General features: G+C 42.8%; 2 protein-coding genes across 2 annotated transcripts in view; one reads left to right on the forward strand and one right to left on the reverse strand.

Annotated features, from left to right (window-relative positions):
* The window catches only part of LOC105539004, a 61,246-nt gene extending 39,610 nt beyond the window's left edge, over positions 1-21,636 (reverse strand). Inside the window, exons 1-2 of the mRNA XM_011979112.1 lie at positions 21,559-21,636; positions 18,681-18,712 (exon numbers count right to left, since the gene is read on the reverse strand). Coding sequence (XP_011834502.1) covers positions 18,681-18,712; positions 21,559-21,636 — 110 coding nt within the window. The remainder of the gene's footprint in view (positions 1-18,680; positions 18,713-21,558) is intronic.
* The window catches only part of TCF20 (transcription factor 20 (AR1)), a 134,609-nt gene that overhangs the window by 49,203 nt on the left and 63,463 nt on the right, over positions 1-21,943 (forward strand). The gene's annotated exons all lie outside the window — the stretch shown is intronic.

Genomic DNA, 21,943 nt, shown 5'->3' on the forward strand with positions numbered 1-21,943 from the left:
ATGCCCTGCTAATTTTGTATTTTTAGTAGAGACGGGGTTTCTCTGTATTGGCCAGGCTGGTCTCGAACTCCTGACCTCAGGCAATCCACCCGCCTTGGCCTCCCAAATTGCTGGGATTACAGGCGTGAGCCACCGCGCCCAGCCTTAAACTTTTAAAATTGTTATTATCTGTCATGAAGATCTATAATCAGTGATCATTGATGTTACTTTTGTAATTGTTTCGAAGCACCACAAAGCACTCTCATATAAGATGGCGAACTTAATCTGTACATGTTGTGTATAGATGTGTGTTCAGACTGCTGCCAACCGGGTGTTCCCCCATCTCATCTTCTCCTCGGGTCTCTCTCTTCCTTTGAACACAATGGTATTGAAGTTAGGTCAGTTAATAACCTGACCGTGGTCATTAAGTGTTCAAGTGAAAGGAAGAATTGCACATCTCTCACTTTAAATCAGAAGCTATAAATGATTGCTTAGTGAGGAAGGCATGTCAGAAGCCAAGAGAGGCTGAATACTAGGCCTCTTGCACCAAACACATAGCCAAGTTGTGAATGCAAGGAAAGGTTCTTGAAGAAAATTGAAAATATGACTCCAGTGAACACATGAATGAGAAGAAAATGAAACAACTTATTGCTGATATGGATAAAGTTTTAGTGACCCAGATGGAAAATCCAGCTAGCCACAATATTCCCTTAAGCCAGAGCCTAATCCCAGAGCAAGACTTTAACTCTTTTTCACTTCTGTGAAGGCTGAAAGAGGTAAGAAGCTGCAGAAGGAAAGTTTGAAGCCAGCACAGATTGGTTCCTGAAGTTCTTGATGCCCTCTCTATAACATTAAAATGCAAGTCGAAGCAACAAGTGCTAATGTACAAGCTGCAGCAAGTTATATAGAAGATGTAGCCAAGATCACTGATGAAGGTGGCTATATTGAACAGATATTCTTATGTCAGCCTTATGTCAGAAGAAGATGCCATCTAGGACTTCCATAGTTAGGAGAAGTCAATGCCTGGCTTCAAAAGACAGGCTGACTCTTGATTAGAAGCTGGTATAGCTGGTGAATTTAGGTTGATGCCGGTGCTCATTTACCATTCCAGTAATTCTAGGGCCCATAAATTTATGCTAAATCTACTCTGCCTGTGCTCTGTCAGTGGATCAACAAAACCTAGATGACAGCGCATCTGTTTACAGCATGGTGTAATGAATATTTTAAGGCCACTGTTGAGACCTACTACTCGGAAAAGATTTCTTTCAAAATATTACTTCTTGACAGTGTACCTGGTCACCTAAGAACTCTGATGGAAATGTACAAGGAGATTAATTTTGTTTGCATGCTTGCTAACACAACATCTATTCTGCAGCCCCTGGATCAAGGAGTCATTTTGACTTTCAAGTCTTATTATTTAAGAAATATGTTTCATAAGGCTGTGGCTGCTCTACATAATAATTCCTTTAGGGGGTCTGGGCAGAATGAATTGAAAACCTTTTGGAAAGGATTTACCATTCTAAATGCCATTAAGAACATTAAGAACATGGGAGGAGGTCAGTACATGAACAGGAGTTTGGAAGATGATTCCAGCCCTCACAAATAACTTTGAGGGGTTCAGGACTTTAGTGGAGGCAGGAACTGGAGATGTGGTAGAAATAGCAAGAGAACTCGAATTAAGAGTGGAGCCTGAAGATGTGACTGGATTGCTGTAACCTCATGATAAAACTTGAACAGATGAGGAGTTGCTTCTTATGGATGACCAAAGTGATTTATTGAGATAGAATCTACTCCTGGTGAAGATGCTGTGAACATTGTTGAAATGCCAATGAAGGATTTAGAATGTTACATAAATGTAGTTGATAAAGCAGTGGCAGAGTTAAAGAGAACTGACTGCAATTTTGAAAGTTCTGCTGTGGGTAAAATGCTATCAAACAGTTTGGCATGCTATAGAAAAGAATCTTTTATGAAAGGAAGAGCCAGTCCATGCATCAGACTTCATTGTTGTGTTATTTGAAGAAATTGCCACAGCCACCTCAGCCTTCAGCAACCACCACCCTAATTAGTCAGCAGCCATCAACATAGAGGCAAGACCCTCTATCAGCAAAAAGATTAGGACTCCCTGAAGGCTGAGATGATTGTTAGCATTTTTTAACAATAAAGTATTTTTTAAATTAAGGTATGTACATTGTCTTTTAGACATAATGCCATTTCACAGTAGACTGAAGTATAGTGTAAACATATAAAAGTTAATATGTGCTGGAAAACCAGAAAATTTGTGTGACTCGCTTCATTGCCATGGTCTAGAACCAAACCCACAATACCTGCAATGTTATGCTTGTGGCTGATTTTTCATAGAATGTTTGTGTCTCTTTGACTGTTTTGTTTTCAAAATTTAGGATTGCAGGTGACTCTCCATTGGCTTATTTCAGAATGACTGGGGTTAGGGTTGCTAATTTCATGCCAGAGATCAGGGAAGGAGGGAGAAAACTTGCACTTTAGAGGCCGTCTGCTTCCAAGTAGAGCTCCAACTGTCAGGCCACTGTCCCTCTGTGGGGAGGGTGGGGATTGATCTTGTGGCTTGTAGTTCTTGCCACATAGAGTAAGAATGCGCTCCGTCGGCATTCTTCGTTGTGAATTAGAGGATTGATGAGGATTTAACCCTGCTGTGATTTCTATGAATGGACCTGTAGATTCCAGGGTGTGGGATCTTTCCTAATTAGAGAATGACAAAAATTACCTGTCACAGAGTGCTGTTACACCAATCAGTAGTTATTTATTGTGTTTTTTAGGGTTTATTTTGTTGTTTGATAGCTAACCTCTTTTTCCATTTTTTTCCTTATTGTCTTTTACTTGTTTTTTTTTTTTTTTTTGAGGTGGAATCTCACTGTTGCCCAGGCTGGAGTGTGCAGTGTTGAAATCTCGGCTCACTGCAAGCTCTGCCTCCTAGGTACAAGCAAGTGATTCTTGGATTACAGGTGACTGCCACCATGCCTAGCTAATTTTTGTATTTTTAGTAGAGGCAGGGTTTCACCATGTTGGCCAGGATGGTCTTGAACTCCTGACCTCAAGTGATCTGCCCACCTCAGCCTGGGCTTACAAAATGCTGGGATTACAGGCGTGAGCCACCGTGTCTGGTGTCTTTTACCTATTTTATGATTGGTTCAAGTTTTTACCTGAGAGAGGGAATGAGGGTGGTAATATTAACAGTGATAATTTTAATTTACATGGTACTTAACTGTTTGCAGACTTATTGTGAGATATTTCTGTACGGTGGCAAGGTAGGTTAACTCCATTTTTGCAGATGAAGAATGTGAGACATATGGGTTAAATAACTTGCCCAAGTCACAGAACAAGTGGCAAAACTAGGAAGTATTTAGATTTCCTAATTCTGAATGTAGTACTTTTTCCAACAGGTGACCCAGGAGAATCAATAGAAAATAAATTTAATAGTGGAAGCAATTGTAGATTGCTAAAATAAAATTGTATTTTTTGTTCACTTTACTTACTAAAATAAAATCCTATTTCTGGATGATTTTCTAAACATGTTTTTCTTGGTCTCTTTCTTCAAGTCATTTAGTTTGTCTCTAGGTACGACAGTACTACTCAATGTTCTTTCTGTCTCTTCAGGAGAGAGATGGTGTGCACCAGTTGATACCCAATGTTCCCTTGTTCTTCTCCCTGGTGTGCACCCTGGTGTTCTTCTCCCTGGTATGCTCCCTGGTGTGCACCACTTGATACCCAATGTTCCCTTGTTCTTCTCCCTGATATTACATCAGAGAAGTCCCCAATTGAGAAAGGAGGAGGAAGGTTTAATGGTTACTCAAATCTCTTGGAAAAGATGGCAAACTGCTGTCAGGAGTGGTTTTCTTTTGTCTCAGTGTCTGTTATATTTATACATGACACCCTCCTTATTATAGTTATGGCTTGTACCCTAAAATAAGGTCTAGAGCTACAGACATTTACAAAGTTCTTTTTTTTTTTTTTTTCCCCTGAGACAGAGTCTCACTCTGTTGGCCAGGCTGGAGTGCAGTGGCACGATCTCAACTCACTGCAACCTCTGTCTCCCGGACTCGAGCAATTCTCCTGCCTCAAGCCTCCCAAGTAGCTGGGATTACAGGCATGAGCCACCACACCTGGCTAATTTTTGTATTCTTAGTAGAGATGGGGTTTCACCGTGTTGGTCAGGCTGATCTCGAACTCCTGACCTTGTAATCCGCCCGCCTCAGCCTCCCAAAGTGTGGGATTACAGGCGTGAGCCACTGTGCCTGGTCTTTCTTTTGTTTTTGTTTTTGTTTTTGAGATGGAGTCTTGCTCTGTCATCCAGTCTGGAGTGCAGTGGCGCGATCTTGGCTCACTGCAACCTCTACCTCCCGGCAATTCTACCTTCCAGCAATTCTCTTGCCAAGTATCTGGGGCGACAGGCATGCGCCAGCCACTATGTTTGGCTAATTCTTGTATTTTTTAGTAGAGATGGAGTTTCACCTTATTGGCCAGGCTGGTCTTGAACTCCTGACCTCGTGATCCGCCTGCCCTGGCCTACAAAAGTTCTGGGATTACAGGCGTGAGCCACCGCACCCGGCACAAAGTTCTTATGTTACTGAAATGATCTTTTTGTTTCTTTAAGGTTTTCTGACCCTGAATTAATTTGCTAATTCTTAATGCTCTTCTTGAATAATTAAAGGTAATAACTGTTTCATCTTAGTTTGGAGTTAGCATTTTGATGTTTGTAATATATTTGAAATAATTCTGCAAAGTATTTATTCGTTTGGACTGTTAAGTGAGAAGCTCAGTCTTCAGAAGGACTTTAGCTTATTGACATTTAAAAAAAGCAAGAACTAGCACATCATTTCTTGGTATTTTGGAATTGTGATGAGTTTGAGGCAACCGTGGAAGTGTAGAGTGTGTTGACTCACCTCTGCTCCTCCTAACTCCTATGTTCATTTCACAGGAGTTAATCGTCCAGACAATATTCCTCCCATGCCTGCAATCCCCAGCCATATGGAGAGGACCCCATAAACTGTAAAAAGGTCCATTGGCTTTTATCTGTAGGGGACTAAACCCATAGAACTCGGTTCTGCTTTTTGCTTCATTTGACAGGTTGACCTATGGTGTTGGTATCTCCAGTAAAATCAAGTCTAAATGCTTTGGTTGACTGCATTTCTCATTGTTTTGCTCAGGAAGGCCAAGGACGCGTTAAAATCTGTTTGTCCCCTCCTATATTTCCTTTCTAAGGTTGTTAGCCAACACTTTTGTTTTACAGTGTGTTTTTGTTTGGACTCAACTTCTGCTCATAAATTCAGATGTGGTCAGTTGTTACGAGCATTTTGAATTTAAATGTGTCTGTTTCACTGGTTTTGTGTCTCCATGTTTATGTATATGGAAAGTAACTTTGCATGTTTTTGCATTTCGTTTGTACTAAACTTAAGTGCTTTCTTTCAAGGGTCAGAGGCATTGAAAGTAATTTAAAAAACTCTAAAGAAACCTTTTTATTCTCATTGCTTACATTTTTAATAACAAGTTAGGTAGTTTTTATTCTTCAGAAGTGAGATTTATTATGTAAAGCCACTTTTTGGAAGAGGTGAAAATTAACCTGTCTTTCCTTATGCTTCAGTGAGAGGTGAGGTTCAGAGCAGAGATGAGGGGAGGGATTATGGAAACCCTTTCTTGATATTCATTTTCTTCACAGATTAAAATTTTTGGTCTTCATCTGTTACCTTTATGTTTGTCGGAAAGAGAATTTATATTGTCAGCTTAATTCACCCAGTGTTTGAATGCTTGCTCTGTACGTGGCAGTAGGAGAACTAAGGTCTCACGCTGTGGGGGAAATAGAAGGGTAGATAACTCTGGTAATGCTTATCATGGTTTGTGTTCTAGGAAGATGTTAAGGGAAAAGTGGGATTTGCACTGGACTTGACAGGTGAGTGGTATGTCAGCAAAGCTGGTATTATTCAGGCAGAAGGACCAGGCTGAACAAAGGAAAAGATGCAAAAGGTGCCTGCTGGGTGTTCTGGGAATACACAACATCGCTAAGAATGGTAGAAATTAGGGCACATTCCTTATTAGTCCCAACCTGTCTTCTTCACTGACTGGCTGTATAACCTTATGAGAGTTACTTAAACTCTCTGAACCTTTGTTTCCTCATCTGTGTAATGACTAGTTACTACATCATAGAGTTAAGATTAAATGAGACTGTAATATATTGCATTGCAACTGGGTGCAGTGGCTCACACCTGTAACCCTAGCACTTTGGGAGGCCGAGGCAGATGGATCACTTGAGGTCAGGAATTCGAGACCAGTCTGGCCAACGTGGTGAAACCTTGTCTCTACTAAAAATACAAAAATTAGCCAGGTGTTGTGGCAAACGCCTGTAATCCCAGCTGCTCGGGAGACTGAGGCAGGAGAATCGCTTGAACCCCAGAGGCAGGGGTTGCGGTGAGCCGAGATTGCACCACTGCGCTCCGACCTGGACAACAGAGGGAGACTCTGTTTCAAAACAAACAAAAAATACTGCTTTGCACATAATTTAAACACTCAATAAAAGTAGTTGCAGTTATTAAGTTTTCTTTTTTATTTCTTGTTTTAAAATTAACGTGTTGATCAAACTGTTTCTAAAAGGCGACTATGACCTGTAATCCCACCCCCAAAACATCTGTTGTCAGCAGTTCAATGAATATCAGTCGTCTTTTTAATTTTCATCTCTACGCACCTTTGGTGGTGCTGGTGGTAGGTTGTTTTTTGTTTTGTTTTGGTGCAATCATGCCTCAGTTAACAGAATATATCTAAGAAGTACATCATTGAGTGATTTTTGTCATTGGTCTAACATCTTAGGATGTACTTACATGCACCTAGCCTGGGTGTAGCCAACTGCACATCTAGGCTATGTAGTATAGCCTATTGCTCCTAGGCTACAAACCTGTACCGCATGTTACTGTACTGAATGCTGTAGGCGATTGTAAAAGAATGGTAAGTATTTATGTGTCTGCATATATCTAAACATAGAGAAGGTACAGTAAAAATAAGGTATAAAAGATAAGGAAGTTGCTCTGGGTGAGTCGGTGAGTGAATGTGAAGGCCCAGGATGTTACTGTACACTACTGTAGGTTGTATAAACACTGTACATTTGGGCTACACTAAATTTATGTTTAAAAGTTTTCTTGTTTCGGTATTATTAACCTTAGATTACTGTAACTTTTTTTTTTTGAGACGGATGAGTCTCTTGCTCAGGCTGGAGTGCAGTGGTGCAATCTTGGCTCACTACAAGCTCCACCTCCTGGGTTCATACCAGTCTCCTGCCTCAGCCTCCCAAGTAGCTTGGACTACAGGCGCCCACCACCACGCCTGGCTAATTTTTTATGTTTTTAGTAGAGACAGGGTTTCACCATATTAGCCAGGATGGTCTCGATCTCCTGACCTTGTGATCCACCTGCCTCGGCCTCTCAAAGTGTTGATTACAGGCGTGAGCCACCGCGCCCGGCCAGATTACTGTAACTTTTTTACTTTAAAAACTTTAAAAATTTTTTAACGTTTTGACTCTTGTAATAACACTTAGCTTAAACCACAAACACATTGTGCAACTGTTCAAAAATATTTTAGCTTTGTGTTATTCTATAAACTTTTTTCTTTTATGATTGTTGTTACTCTTAGAGATAAGGTCTCACTCTGTTCCAGGCTGGAGTGCAGTGGTACAGTCATAGCTCCCTGTGACCTCAAACTCCTGGGCTCAAGCAACCCTCACTTCAGCCTCCTGAGTAGGACTACAGGTGCATGCCACCATGCTTGGCTACGTTGTTTTATTTTTTGTGGAGCTGGAATCATGCTGCATTGCCCAGGCTGGTCTCAAACTTCTGGCATCAAGCAGTCCTTTCTCCTCTGCCTCCCAAAAGTTCTGGAATTGTAGGTGTGAGCCACCAGGCCTAGCCACTTTATTCTATACGCTTTTTTCTATTTATTATTATTATATGAGACAGAGTCTTGCTGTGTCGCCCAGGCTGGAGTGGAATGGTGTGATCTCGGCTCACTGCAGCCTCCATGTCGTGGGCTCAAGCGATTCTCCTGCCTTAGCCTCCTGAGTAGCTGGTACTACAGGCACACGCCATCACACCTGGCTAATTTTTTTATTTTGTTTTTTAGTAGAGACGGAGTTTCACCATATTGGCCAGGCTGTTCTAGAACTCCTGACCTCATGTGATCCACCCACTTCGGCCTCCCAAAGTAGTGGGATTATAGACATGAGCCACCGCACCCAGCCATATTTAAATTATTTTTTATTTTTTAAACACTTTTGTTAAAAACTAAGACACAAACACATGCATTAGCCTAAACCTGTACAGGGCCAGAATAATCAGTATCACTGTCTTCCAGCTTTACATCTTGGCCCACTGGGAGGTCTTTAGGGTCAGTAACACACATGGAGCTGTCATCCCCTATGATAACAGTGTCTTCTTATGTTTGTTTGCTTTGGGTTTTTTTTGAGACAGTCTCTCTGTGTCGCCCAGACTGGAGTGCAGTGGCATGATCTCAGCTCACTGCAAACTCCACCTCCCAGGTTCAAGCAATTCTTTGCCTCGGCCTTCCTTCCAAGTAGCTGGGATTATAGGCATGTACCAATATACCCAGCTCACTTTAGTATTTTTAGTAGAGATGAGGTTTTGCCATGTTGGTGGGGCTGGTCTCGAACTCGTGGTCTCAAGTGACCTGCCCATCTTGGCCTCCCAAAGTGTTGGGATTACAGGTGTGAGCCACTGCGCCGCCTTTTGGGTACCTCCTGCAAGGCCTGGTGGTAGCTGTTTTACAGTTAACTTTTAAAATTATTTATTTTTTGAGATGTGGTCTTGCCATGTTGCCCAGGCTAGACTTGAAGTTCCGGGCTCAAGAGATCTTCCTGTCTCAGCCTCCTGAGTAGCCAGGACTACAGGCACATGCTCCCACACCCAGCTGTAGTTACTTAATTTTTATAAGTAGAATACATAGTATACATAATATAGAATTACACACAGCATATGTAAACCAGTAACATAGTTTATTATCAAGTATTATATACTGTACATAGTTGTATGTGCTATGCTTTTCTACCACTGACAGTATAGTAGGTTTATACCTGCATCACCATAAACAAGGAGGTAATACATTGCGTTATGACAGCTACAACGTCACCAGGCGATGGGAATTTTTCAGCTCCGTTGTACTCTGATGGGACCACTATTGTGTACGTGGTCATTGTTGACAGAAATGTGTTATGTAGCACGTGACTGTTTTTATTGCTGTTGCTTCAACTTTAAGGTGTTTGGGAGGCAGGGAACGGGAAAACTGTGTGGCACACCTGGAAGACAAGTCTGCATGTGCTATACTAATAATTGGGAGCCGGTGAAGGTTTTAAAATAGGGGCTGAATTAATCAGATCTTTTTCAGGAAGATGCTGAAGTGCAAGTTGGATTGGAGGGGGAAGTCTAGTAGCAGAGCAACAAGTGTTTGCTTGGCTGCTGTTCGAGGACCTTGTAGATGTGAGACATATTTGTTACATGACTTCAACAATATATGGCTCAGCTGGGGAGATGAGGCATTCATACCAAGTGTGGAAATAAGGACATAGCCACCAGGTAATGGTGTATGGACAAGAAGTGCTGTAGCTGTTTGGGGAAGGCAAGATCACCAAGCTGAGCAGTGAGGAAACCAAGTGGCCTTGAGGAATGACTCAGATTTGGAAAGTGTTTTGGGGAGAGACCAAGCACAAATCAAGAGGTCAGAGTGCATGGTCTGTGTGGAGTGATGGGTTTGATTGGCCAATAGTGAACAGTATGGTTGCAAAGGAAAATTGCCATGGCCTTCAACAAACCTGTTACCCTATCTTCTGAGCCTTTCTTCACTGTACTGCAGCTGTTCTCTTGCAGTTTGAGGCTTTTCAGGATAGAACAGTGTCCTAGTTATCTTCCCAGGTCTAGTAAACAGCCCAGCCCATAGTAGATGCTTAAAAACAACAACAATAAAAGAATGATTGGATATTTGCTGCTTATGGCAGTTACAGACTGGATATCCTGCTGTTCCCTTAAACTTAGATCTCAAAATCCTAATATCACCTCTCTCCTTCCCTTTTTTATTCTGCGCTAAGTTTAAACAGGTCACTCACCCCTCTGCTCCCACTGCTGTGTGCTTACCTTGCCATTCCATAATTATGGACATCTCTGTTGTCATACTGCATGACTCACTAGCACGTTGAATGTCCAACATGTCACATTTGCTTGGGGCTCCCCACTGCCTTTCCTCCTTCCTGTTCCTTCACTCTCCTTTTCTGGCTTCTTTTTCCTCTTTTCCAACTTCTAAATGCTAGTGATTTCAGGGATCAGTCACTCCAAGTTAACCTCTAGACCAGTGGTTTTAAATCTTTTTTTCAGCCATACCAGATACCAGCCAAGTACAAACACACTACACTGTCTTATGCACACAGACACAACAGAAACAAAAGTTTCACAAAACAGTTCTTATGCTTCATGAGCCATGGACGCTATTATTTTCCATTCTGCTCTATTTCATTTTTTAAGTGCTATTCATGACCCACTAAATTGATTTCACAGCCTGCAGTTTGAAAAACTGCTCTGGGTGAGCTCATCTACCTGTTGGCTTTAAGTACTACCTCTGTGCTAATGACCTTCCCGTTTTTATCCCTACCCCACCTTTCCTCGGAGATCCTGTCGCATTAGCTGTCTCCCTGCCATTTCCATGTGGACGTGCAATGGGAATTGCGTGTTGCCATGTTGGCAAAGCACTCTTGATTCCCGTTACCAGTCTCATTCCTCTTCATAAACGGTGCCATGTTTGCAGTTCTGTAAGGGATGGTGATGAAGTACAAGCTGCCCAGCCACTGCCTAAGCTCAGATCTGAGGCCTTGGGCAGCTACACTACCTGTCTCTACCATGTTGTCTTCATTTGAATAAAGTGGTGTTGTCACGTGTACCTCTTGGGATTATTGTGACAGTTGAATGACTTTTCACCTGAAAAGACATGGAGCAGTTCCTGGCACATGGCTTGTGTTTAACTAGTGTTGGCTGCTGATGTTTATCATTGTGATGGCTCTCATGTCCACTTCTGATTCATTAGCAATTTTTGTCGGCTCTAACTTCAAACTGTCTTTTTTGACCATGTGTCACCACCTCCATCAACACCACATTCACCCATGCAGCCAATATCCCTTAACCAGACTACCAACTAACTCCCTGCTCTGTCCTTGCCCCTCCCCGTTCTGCTTTCCACAAAACAGCCAAAGGAGCCGTTTGAGAACTGAAACCAGATCATGCCACTCTATAGCTTAAAACCCTCCAAAGGCTTCTAATAAAATCTGAAATCCCCATGTGGCTCTTACTTTTTATAAGACCTTTCACTGATGCTTCTCAAACAGCAACATGTGTGTGACTTGCTAGTGACCTTGTTAACATGCAGAATCTGATCTTGTAGGTCTGTGGGGCCTTGAGACACTATATCTCTAATAAACTTGATCAGGTGAATATGGTAAATATCAGCAGTAGTGGGCTGGGTTGCCATCTGTCTTCTGATGCAATGCCCTGGGAAGAACACAGCACCATGTGTCTGGTATTGCCACTAAGGAAGCATGACCTGAGTCTGGTCCTGAGGAAATACAGATCAGATTGAGGGTCATCTTGCAAAATGAAAAGACTGTACTCTGGCAGGGACATGGAAGTCAGGAAGAGAAAAGAGAACTATTCCAGATTGATTGACACTGGTGAGATGTAGCTCTGGGGTAGACTCCTGGACCGGAAAGGAAAAAGAGACATTGTTGGGACAGTTGACAAAATTCAAATGGGGTCTGTGGATTGGATTGAGAGTGTTGTATCAGTGTTGATTTCCTAATGTGGAGGCTTGTATGCTAGTTATAGAGGAGAATGTCCTTGTTTTTTGAAACAACGCACTAGAGTATTGAGCAACAGTGGGGCTTCATACCTTCAACCTGCTCTCAAACGGGTCAGGAAAAGATAATGGAGCAAATTATGTAAAACATCAGTTGGAGAATCTCGCTGAAAAGGGTATGTGAGCCCTTTGAACTATTATTGCACTTTTCTGTATATTTGAAATAATTTAAATCATTATTTTTTTTAGAGAGGCTCTTGCTCTCTCTCCCAGGCTGGAGTGCAGTGGCATGATCTTAGCTCACTGCAGTCTCCAGGGTTCAAGTGATTCTTGTGCCTCAGCCACCCGAGTAGCTGGAATTACAGGCATGCACCACCATGCCCCGCTAATTTTTGTATTTTTAATAGAGACCGGGTTTCGCCATAATGACCAGGCTGGTCTTAAACTCTTGGCCTCATGTGATCTGCCTGCCTTGGCGCCTCAAAGTGCTGGGATTACAGGCGTGAGCCACCACACCCAGTCTTAAAACTTTTTTAATACGCTATTGAGATTTTGACTGGAACCTATTAGAATTTTATAAACTAATATGTGGAGACTTAACCTCTTTATAATACTAGCCCTTTTTATCTAGCTATACTGTTTGTTCTGCTAGTTTGTTTCTTTCATTTTGTTTTGAGCTTTTTTGGGTTGTTCAGTAAAGTCTCTAATTTTCATATAGCTTTTGCCCACTTCTACTTTGGATTGGTCATTGATATTTTGAATTTTAATTCAGAATTATATTTGTTTTATTCTTTTTAAGAGACAGAGTCTCACTCTGTCACCCAGGCTGGATTTCAGTGGCGTGATCTTGGCTCAATGCAACTTCCACCTCCTGTGTTCAAGTGATTCTCCTGCCACAGCCTCCTGAGTAGCTGGGATTACAGGTGTCCACCACTACACGTGGCTAGTTTTTGTATTTTTAGTAGAGACAGCATTTCATCATGTTGGCCAGGCTGGTCTTGAACTCCTGACCTCAGGTGATCTGCCTGCCTCAGCCTTCCAAAGTGCTGGGATTACAGACGTGAGCCACCAGACCTGGCCTCAGAATTGTATTTGAATGAATGATAAAATGGAACATCCATTTAGGCTATAAGTGGCAACACTGATTACTTACTTCCCTTTTGCCTCTGAAGGTTTAGAAATTATGTATTAATACAACCTTTAAATGAAAGAATAAATTCAGTGACATCTCAGAAGCCCCTGTGCTCAGCATTTAAGAAAATCCCACAGGAACTCTAGCCCAGAGATGCCACTGCTCCCACCCTTCTTCTGCCTCCTTTCTGCGGGGAGCTGTTTGGCCATCCTGCTCACATATGTGGTAATCTGAAGTGATCTTGGGATGCCCCTGTGAAAATAAGACAGGTAGCCGTGGAGTGGGGGTGGGGCCAGGATAGGGCCCAGGTGCCTTTGGTCTGCTCAGGAGCAGATTTACGGCATCTCCTTGCACAGTTACAGAAGCATGTGATGGATAGGATGCTTACAGCGTCTTGGCTGTTTTAGATTATGTCTAATAATAGGCCTGCCCATTGTGGGATGGAATTCAGCTGACTTTAGGCCTGATTCTGAAAAATAACTTTTTGAGCTAGTGATTCTGTGTGCACACTTGCCTGGGCACTGTGGTGTCCAACAACCCTGTGTGTGGCATTGGCACCAGGCTTCCTGAAGTAGAGGTCATGTCTGGCAAGCTCCTCCCTTCCCTCCTGCTTCTGACTTGTGGGGTCCCCTGTGCCTCTATTTCTTTCCCTTGGGCAGAGCAGCACTTTGCTGTCAGTGGGAACAGATAAAGCTCTGATACTGTTGAGATAGTGTAAGGGTTGTAATTTTTAAATGAGGTTAATGACATTTTGGCCAAGTGCTGTGGCTCACCCGGTAATCCCAGCACTTTGGGAAGCCAAGACAGGTGGATCACTTGAGGTCAGGAGTTCAAGACCAGCCTGGCCAACATGGCAAAATGCTATCTCTAATAAAAATAAAAAAATGAGCCAGGTGTGGTGGCGGGCGCCTGTAGTCTCAGCTCCTTGGGAGGCTGAGGCAGGAGAATTGCTTGAACCTGGGAGGCAGAGGCTACAGTGAGCTGAGATTGCAGCACTGCACACCAGCCTGGGTGACAGAGTGATACTCTGTCTCAAAAAAAAAACAAAAACAAAAACAACAACAACTTTCACAATGCTGCCCCCTTGGGTGGTCCAGAAGTTTTCCATTTTTCTCCATTATTCCCTTTGGCCTGGGACTAAATGAATGCCTCATTTTCAGATGGTTATAATCATAGCACAGGTATGAGTTTATGTGAGCTGCTCTTTTCATGTGATACTACGTAATGTTCCATGGTGCTAGAATCTTTGCAATTGTTTATTGATTATGTACTATTTCTTTGAGTGGATATACCATAATTTGCTTAACCAATTTTCAAATTTAAGAGTTAGGTTGTTGCCAGTTTTTTCTTCTAATACGTATTACTGGAGTGAATATGTTGGTATTTTTTGTTTGGTTGGTTGGTTGTTTGGTTGATTGTTTTATTACCAGTTTTCTTTTCCAAAAGAGTCATAAGCATTTATGCTGCGCTTTTTTTTCCCCCCGTACCAGCTGTAGCCTAACCTAACCAGAAGGGATATCATCTTTTAAATTTTTTAGGAAATTTTTTTTGAGAGGAGTCTCGCTCTGTCACCCAGGCTGGAGTGCAGTGGTGCGATCTCGGCTCACTGCAAGCTCTGCCTCCTGGGTTCATGCCATTCTCCTGCCTCAGCCTCCTGAGTAGCTGGGACTACAGGTGCCCACCCCCACGCCTGGCTAATTTTTTTGTATTTTTAGTAGAGACAGGGTTTCACTGTGTTAGCCAGGATGGTCTCGATCTCCTGACCTCGTGATCCGCCCACCTCAGCCTCCCAAAGTGCTGGGATTACAGGCATGAGCCACCACGCCTGGCCAGAAAGTGTAATAGTTACAAATTTATCCCCCCAGTTTTTGCCTGCATGTATTTGATCATGATTGAAGGTGGATATTTTCTATAGTTTACATGGCTAATACGAGTTTTGACACCCAGAAAGCAATCTTTTTAGATATGCAGCATTCTTGTGTGTTTCTTTTCCTCTAGACAAGGAACTGACTTGCGAATTCTGAGTTGCTTTCAGACTCTTCTGATCTCCCAAGTCAGGGAGAAAGCCAGCACCTTCATTACACTTCATCTTATTCTGAAGTCCTATTACACTAAGATAACTTTTAGCCACTGAGAAAAATATAGGCTTTGCCCATGTGCAAACAGGACATAGAGTATGAAATATTAAGTCACTGAGCAGATCTTTATGCTTGATGCACTTAGGACGGTCCCACATTTGCACACACACAAATCAAATGATACAGGTACTATAGATATATCTAGGTACAAGCAGTCAACTAATTTCTAGCAAGATTCCTCAAGATTCCGTTCTAAAATGCTTCCCAATGTCACAGATTGGGAAATACAGACTGAGTTTTGCAGTGGGCATATTATGTATCTCACCTCATTGTTTACCATGAGTCTTTTGCTTATTTAACTTCTGAGTCTCCATTTATGAAAAGGACTACTAACATTTCTTAGATCGTGGTGAGAATGAAATGCATTAACGTTTGTGTAAAGCACCTGGTAGAGTATGTCACATGTGTTAGGCATGCAGTAACTAAGTGATAGCCACAGTTATTAGAGATCTGACCCAAATGTGTGTCAGGATTTTCAAAAATATGGATTTGGGTCCTCCTTGCCTAATTTTGTGGTACAGTGAAAGAAAGGGTTATGGGCTCTAGAATCAAAAGAGTTGGAGTTACAGAATGTCAGCTCCAGCTTGTCCTAGAGGAGTGACTTTTGGAAAATTTGGACTTTTGGAAAAAATTACGTAAATTTCCCCCCTCATTCATTAATTGAGATACAGGTAAAACCACACAGTGACTGACATATATAGATTGCTTAATAAATGGCATTTGTTTATTTATTTATTGAGATAAGTCTTGCTCTAGTACCCAGGCTGGAGTGCAGTAGCGTGCAACCTCGGCTCACTGCAACCTCTGCCTCCTAGGCTCAAGTGATCCTCCTGCCTCAGTCTCTGGAGTAGCTAGGACTACAGGCACAAGCCAGCACACCCAGCTAATTGTTTTATATTTTTTGTAGAGATGTGGTCTTGTTATGTTGTCCATGCTGGTCTCCTGAGCTCAAACAATCTACCTCCCTCAGCCTCCCAAAGTGCTGGGATTACAGGTGTGAGCCACTGTGGCTGGCCAGCACTTTTTATTATATCAATAGTACATACCTTAGATACTGGTTAAAGGTGAAAAATTGGTTTGTTTTTACTAAGCGAGGTAAAGCCAACACATTCTCTGCTTAGAGGAAGATTTGTAGAGAAAATCACATAGATAACACATTTTAGGAGCTCTTAAGATACAGCAGGACACATTTTAAGAGGTCTTAAGAACTATATGATCTCACATGGCAAGAAGGAATTTATGGGCCTGGGGATGCTTAAGAGAAGGCTCCAAGTTGAGACCAAGGTGAGAGTGGGCTGATGGCACAAAGAGGGTGGAGCAGGCTTATTTGAGAGGGTGGGGAGGAGCAGAAATTGTTGGGAAGATGTCACAGGGCTTCAGGGCCTATAGGGAGTATGATGGTGTCAAAATGGCAGGTAAAGAAAAGAAGGTACTGGGAAAGAGAACTTTTCAAGTGTTATTCTAGCCCAAGAAAGATGAAAATGACAGTGACGAGGATGGAATGGGAAAGGACAAATACAGGAAGGAGGGTAGTGTCATGATGAGGTAGCATGGTAAATACAGAGTCAAAGTGAAAGGTTAGTTTGGGGTTATTCTAAAACTTCTTGGGACGATCATGGTTTTCTTGAATAGGCAGTTGGGTCAGTTGAAGAAGAAGAACATTATCTTTGTCATTGAAAATGAGTTAGTTACTGCCTAATAATAAAGGCATTTTGTTATCTTTTAGAAATGATTACAGCCACAAGTGACACTCTCCAGAGTCCTTAAGTACTGATCTGTCTGGAGGGCCAGAGGCCTTGCTCTGTCTCTTCATGGTCATTAAAACCTTTGCCATGTGGTTAATAAGCCCTACAGACCCCACTACATCCTTGGCATTCAGAGCCCAGCACCTGCCTGTAACTCTCTTCATAGTATCTCATCCAGTTTTGGACTTTGGGCATTTCTTAGTTTCTTGCAACTTGGCTGTGCATCTTGTCTGACATTTCTAAGTGTTTTGTTGAGGGAGGATTTTTAGTCCCTGTTCTGTGTCATAGTGCATGAAATAGAAGTCTCTCATTCCCCAAGTGATAATAGTCTACTCTGAAATCCTAGGAATGAGAAAAATTCTTGTCAGGGTCCCAGTAGAAAACAGATGGCACACTCAGACTGGGTAATTTGAGGAGTGTTTAATTGTATCATTCAGGGTTCATTCAGGAAAAGAAGTTTTCTATTCCAGGTATGAATGATATTGATACAGGAATTAAGGCTTTACCCAACCCTGGAAAAACTGGAATGAGGAAGGTTCCTGATGATTTCATACTGGAGTGCCATAGTGAGTGGTTCTCATGAGCTCATGGGGAAGCCGCTGTGAATCCACGTGTACTGCATCTACCTCCAGGGAACATCATCAGCCTCTACATTTATTTTGCCTTCTGAATCTCTCTTGCACTTCTCATTGCAAACTCTAACCCAGAACCATGCTGGTAAAGGGTTCTGAAACGGTAGTTCTCAGCTTCTGATCTGCAGAGGAGAGCTTGGAAGGAGGGTGGTCATGATGCTGAGTTGACAACAATGCGGAAGATTAATAAAGGGACAGTACAGAGTGAGCAGGGTTTGGGGAAACCAACAAGAAAGTGAAGTCTTCTGGCCTAGCAGTAGCAGGGAGTTGTTACCTACTACCTTCTAGCCCTGAAGGGCAGAGGATGAAGTGGTTCCTGGAGCTTGGAGAAAGTGGCTGTATGTTCAGGTTGCCCGATGGAGCTGCAGCCATTGGTGGAGGGTCTCAGCCAGCCTCAGTAACCTCGGGGTGGGAGCCAGGAGAGTAAGTTCCTCTCTTACTTTCCTCCTCTCCTGCCTTTTACCAGCCGAACTGGGTCAGAAGGCAGAGAGTGGTGGGGCCTGTCAGTTGTCCCTCCAGTGTCACTTCTAGGGCACAGAGTAGGGTGAAGAGAGGCTGTGGGGGCGAGCAGGGAATATCCCCCACACAAGGACTATAACTAGATGCATCATTGTCAATATCTTGAGGATTTAAAGGCAAAGAAGGAGAATAAGAAAATCATGAAAGAGGATGAAAAAATTAGCTGGGGTCAGGCGCAGTGGCTGAATTATAACACTTTGGGAGGTTGAAACAGCAGGATCACATGAGCCCAGGAGTTTGAAACCAGCCTGGACAGCTTAGTGAGACTGTCTCTTATTTTTTTAAAACTACAAAAATTAACCAACCATGGTCCCAATTATTTTTTAAAAATTAGCCAGGGGTTCCATGCCTGTGGTCCCAGCTACCTGGGAGGCTGAGGCAGGAGTATTGCCTGAACTGGGAGTTGAGGCTGTGGCGAGCCCGTGGTTGTGCCACTGTACTCCAGCCTGGGCAACACAGTGAGACTCTTTCCAAAAAAGAGAATGGATTGGGAAGTGGGATGTTGTTGGACATATGGAGGAAGGAGGACAGAGAAAGCCAGTGTTGGTTTTCTGTAAGAGGGCAAGGTCATCAACCTTCCAATAGGATGGGGAGAACAAGTCTGCAGCTGGTTATGTGAGTGAGTTTGTGAGGTTGGCACATGGACTCTGGAATGTATAGGCACAGAGTTCTGTACCTCACTAAGACACCGCCACAGCCCTCCTGAAACTGTTAGGAATATAAGAGAAAAACAAACAGGAAAGGGAGAGTTAGTATGGATGGGAAGTACATTGGTAGACCTCTTTTTTATTTCTTTCTTTATTGAGACAGAATCTCGCTTTGTTGCCCAGGCTGGAGGGCAGTGGCGCAATCTCAACTCACTGCAACCTCTGCCTCCCGGACTCAGGCGATCCTCCCGCCTCAACCCCCCGAGTTGCTGGGACTGCAGGCACGCATCACCATGCCCGGCTAATTTTTGTATTTTTTATAGAGATAGGGTTTCGCTGTGTTGCCCAGGCTGGTCTCGAACTCCTGAGCCCAAGCCATATGCCTGCCTCGACCTCCCAAAGTTCAGGAATTAACAGGTGTGAGCCACTGTGCCCAGCCTCTTTTTTAGAGTATGTATGCAAGTTCCTTAGGTGACTTACTCCTTTGGGGCATCAGATTTTCCTTATTACTATTTGTATTCATTTAAATAAAGGAATTCAGGCACTTATTATTACTAATCACAGTGCTTTAAAACTGACTACACTGATGCTTTTTTTTAAGATGATGGGATAACATTGGAATTATCTCTGTTAGCATTTTTTTTTTTAAGAGACAAGGTTACTGTCACCCAGGGTGGAGCACATTGGCACATTCATAGCTCATTGCAATCTTGAACTCCTGAGTTCAAGCAGTCCTCCTACCTCAGCCTCTTGAGCAGCTGGGACTATAGGCATACCTCATCACACTGTGTATTTTAATTTTTTTCCCCCCCAGGCTGGTCTTGAACTGACCTCAAGCAATCCTCCCACTTTAGCCTCTCCCAAAACACTGGGATTGACAGATGTGAGCCACCACACCCAGCCTATTACTTATTTTTTAGCTCCAGGTTTACATTTTCTGTTGTTGGTGTATACTACTTGGTTTTCTTAATTGGTTTTCTTGGCATTCCTAGAAAAGATAAACCTGGGCAACCACCTTCTAGTACTCAGGTGCTTCATGTATGCTAAGAATATTTAGCGTGACTGGACCCATGCAGGAGGTATTTGGCCTTGAATTTTTTTTTTCTTCTATTCCATAAAGTAGAACCATAACAATAGGGAAAGAGGTATCATACAGGACAGGGAATCTGCCTGGGAGAGCTGAGAACAGACCTGAGAAGAGTCCTTCCTGTATCTATTTTCCCTGTCTGGAGATAGGGCAGCCTGAGGTCTGATATGCTGATGTTTAAAGTGGCCTTTAGCTCTTGGTAGCTCCTGTTTAGGAAGAATATGGAGCAAGTGGCAACATTGTTTATACACTCAGATCTTCAGAAGCCTGATTTTATTTCCAGAAGGATTAATTAAACAACATGTAACATAGTTTTTTATAGAGAATATCTCTTGAGAAAACTTTTCATTAGTTTAAACTGCTAGCTTTAATGTTTTTGTTCAATTTAGCCCCCATTCAGCCTTGTTTTATCTAGAGAAGGCCACTGGCACTGAGTAGAGCAGGAGCACATCACAAGCAGAAAAAATTAATACTCATGTAGACAGAATTGCTCTTGATAGTTCTGAGAATGATGGGGGAGGTAAAGAGCCAGCTGGAACAGTATGGAGGTCCTTGTGAGAGGGCGGCAGTGAAGGGACAGATTTATTGTGGGTGACTACCCACTTTCGAAGGCCGACCTGACAGGACAACTGGCATCTTTTACTGACCGTGTGAAAGACCCGCTGGGCAGTGTAATGTTAAGAACATGGCCTGCCCCCGGCCCTGCTGCCTAGGAGCTTTGTGAACTCTGCTTCTGTTTCCCCATCTGTAAAACGAGCATGCTAGTGTTGTGAGGATTAAATGAGTTAGTGTATGTGAAGTGCTGGAACAGTGTCAAGCATCATCATCACCGTTTGAATAGCTATTACCTACTGCCCTGCAGATTCATTGGAACAAAGCAACAGAGGCATTTTGAATAGGATGAGAAGTTGTTTCCTTTAGATTCTGACATTATTTTACAGGAATATTTAATGATGGTTTTGGGTCACATGACTATATAATCAAACTTAAGGAGGTAGACCCTTGTCTAGCTGTTTTAGACTTAACGATATTTCAAGATGTGGGTCAAGGTTTTAGAATTTGGGGTTACTGGCCATTTTCTGCTCTAATCCATATTTACTTTCTGAAGTCTTAACAGTTCTCGTGTGGACTCAAGCTGGGTCTTTCCCTTAGAACTGGACCCATGGGATTTTACAGGCAAGGTCTGCAGCATCCTCCAACTCTGCTTTTAGGTTGATCATATTCTATTTTCACTTTCTACAATTCTGTCATGTCACTCCCACAGCACCATCTCTGAATATGTGAGTTCTAGCCTAGTTCTCTAAGACCTAGTTCTTACACCGTTTAATCATTCACACAGCCTCCCATGTGATGACGTGAAGATTACAACGAGGAACAGGCAGTCTCTGCCCTTTATGGAGTTTACATTTTAGTCAGGGGAGAGACAGACAGTAAACAAGTAGCATATATGTGTCTTGTTTGGAGTAAGTACGGGGCCAGGCAAGAGATAAAACAGGGGAGGGAGTTACAGCCAGGGAAAAGGTGTGGAGCTAGCTGTTTTTACTAGAATGACCAGGGAATGAGTGATACTTGCCCAAAGACTGGAAGGGAGAGCAAGCTGTCTGGCTTTGGGAGAAGAATGTGCAGGTGAGAACAGAGTTCCTATGTAGATATGCGGTAGGCCCGTTCCAGGAACAAGGAGACTGTGGGGCTAGAGCAGAGAAGTGGTAGAGGAGGAGGTCAGAGAGGTCATGGGATGGGAGCCGGGGCCTTTGAGAGCAGTTTCCCCAAGAATGAGGTGGGAGCCACTTCAGGGATTGGAGAGGATGAGTCTGACTTACCTTTAAAAGGGTTGTTGACTTTCGTGCAGGCAACTTCACTTTCAGCTCCCCTTCAGGGAAACTAGCTTCATAAACCATTGTAACTAAACTAAACTGTCTATTAGTACCTCACTTTACCTCATATGTGTTTCGGAACTTGTTTTTTTAAATTGGTTCTAAAGTCATTTGGAGCAATTTGGCCTTGTCCCATTCATCTCTAACTCTGAGGAGACAGGCCCAGGAAAAAGGGGGGGAAAATCAGCTTGATTGATTGTTTTAAGAGGGATCGTAAAAGGTAATACAAAGCAGTGGCTCAGTCAGATAACTTTGGTGGAGAGTGTCTGGGTCCTAGGCTTGATGAATTCCTGCTTTCCTCTCTGTTTTTTGCTGTCCTCCAAGATGATTG

Source organism: Mandrillus leucophaeus, unplaced genomic scaffold (genome assembly GCF_000951045.1).
Source record: "Mandrillus leucophaeus isolate KB7577 unplaced genomic scaffold, Mleu.le_1.0 Scaffold2, whole genome shotgun sequence".
In the NCBI taxonomy this organism is placed as follows: domain Eukaryota; kingdom Metazoa; phylum Chordata; class Mammalia; order Primates; family Cercopithecidae; genus Mandrillus; species Mandrillus leucophaeus.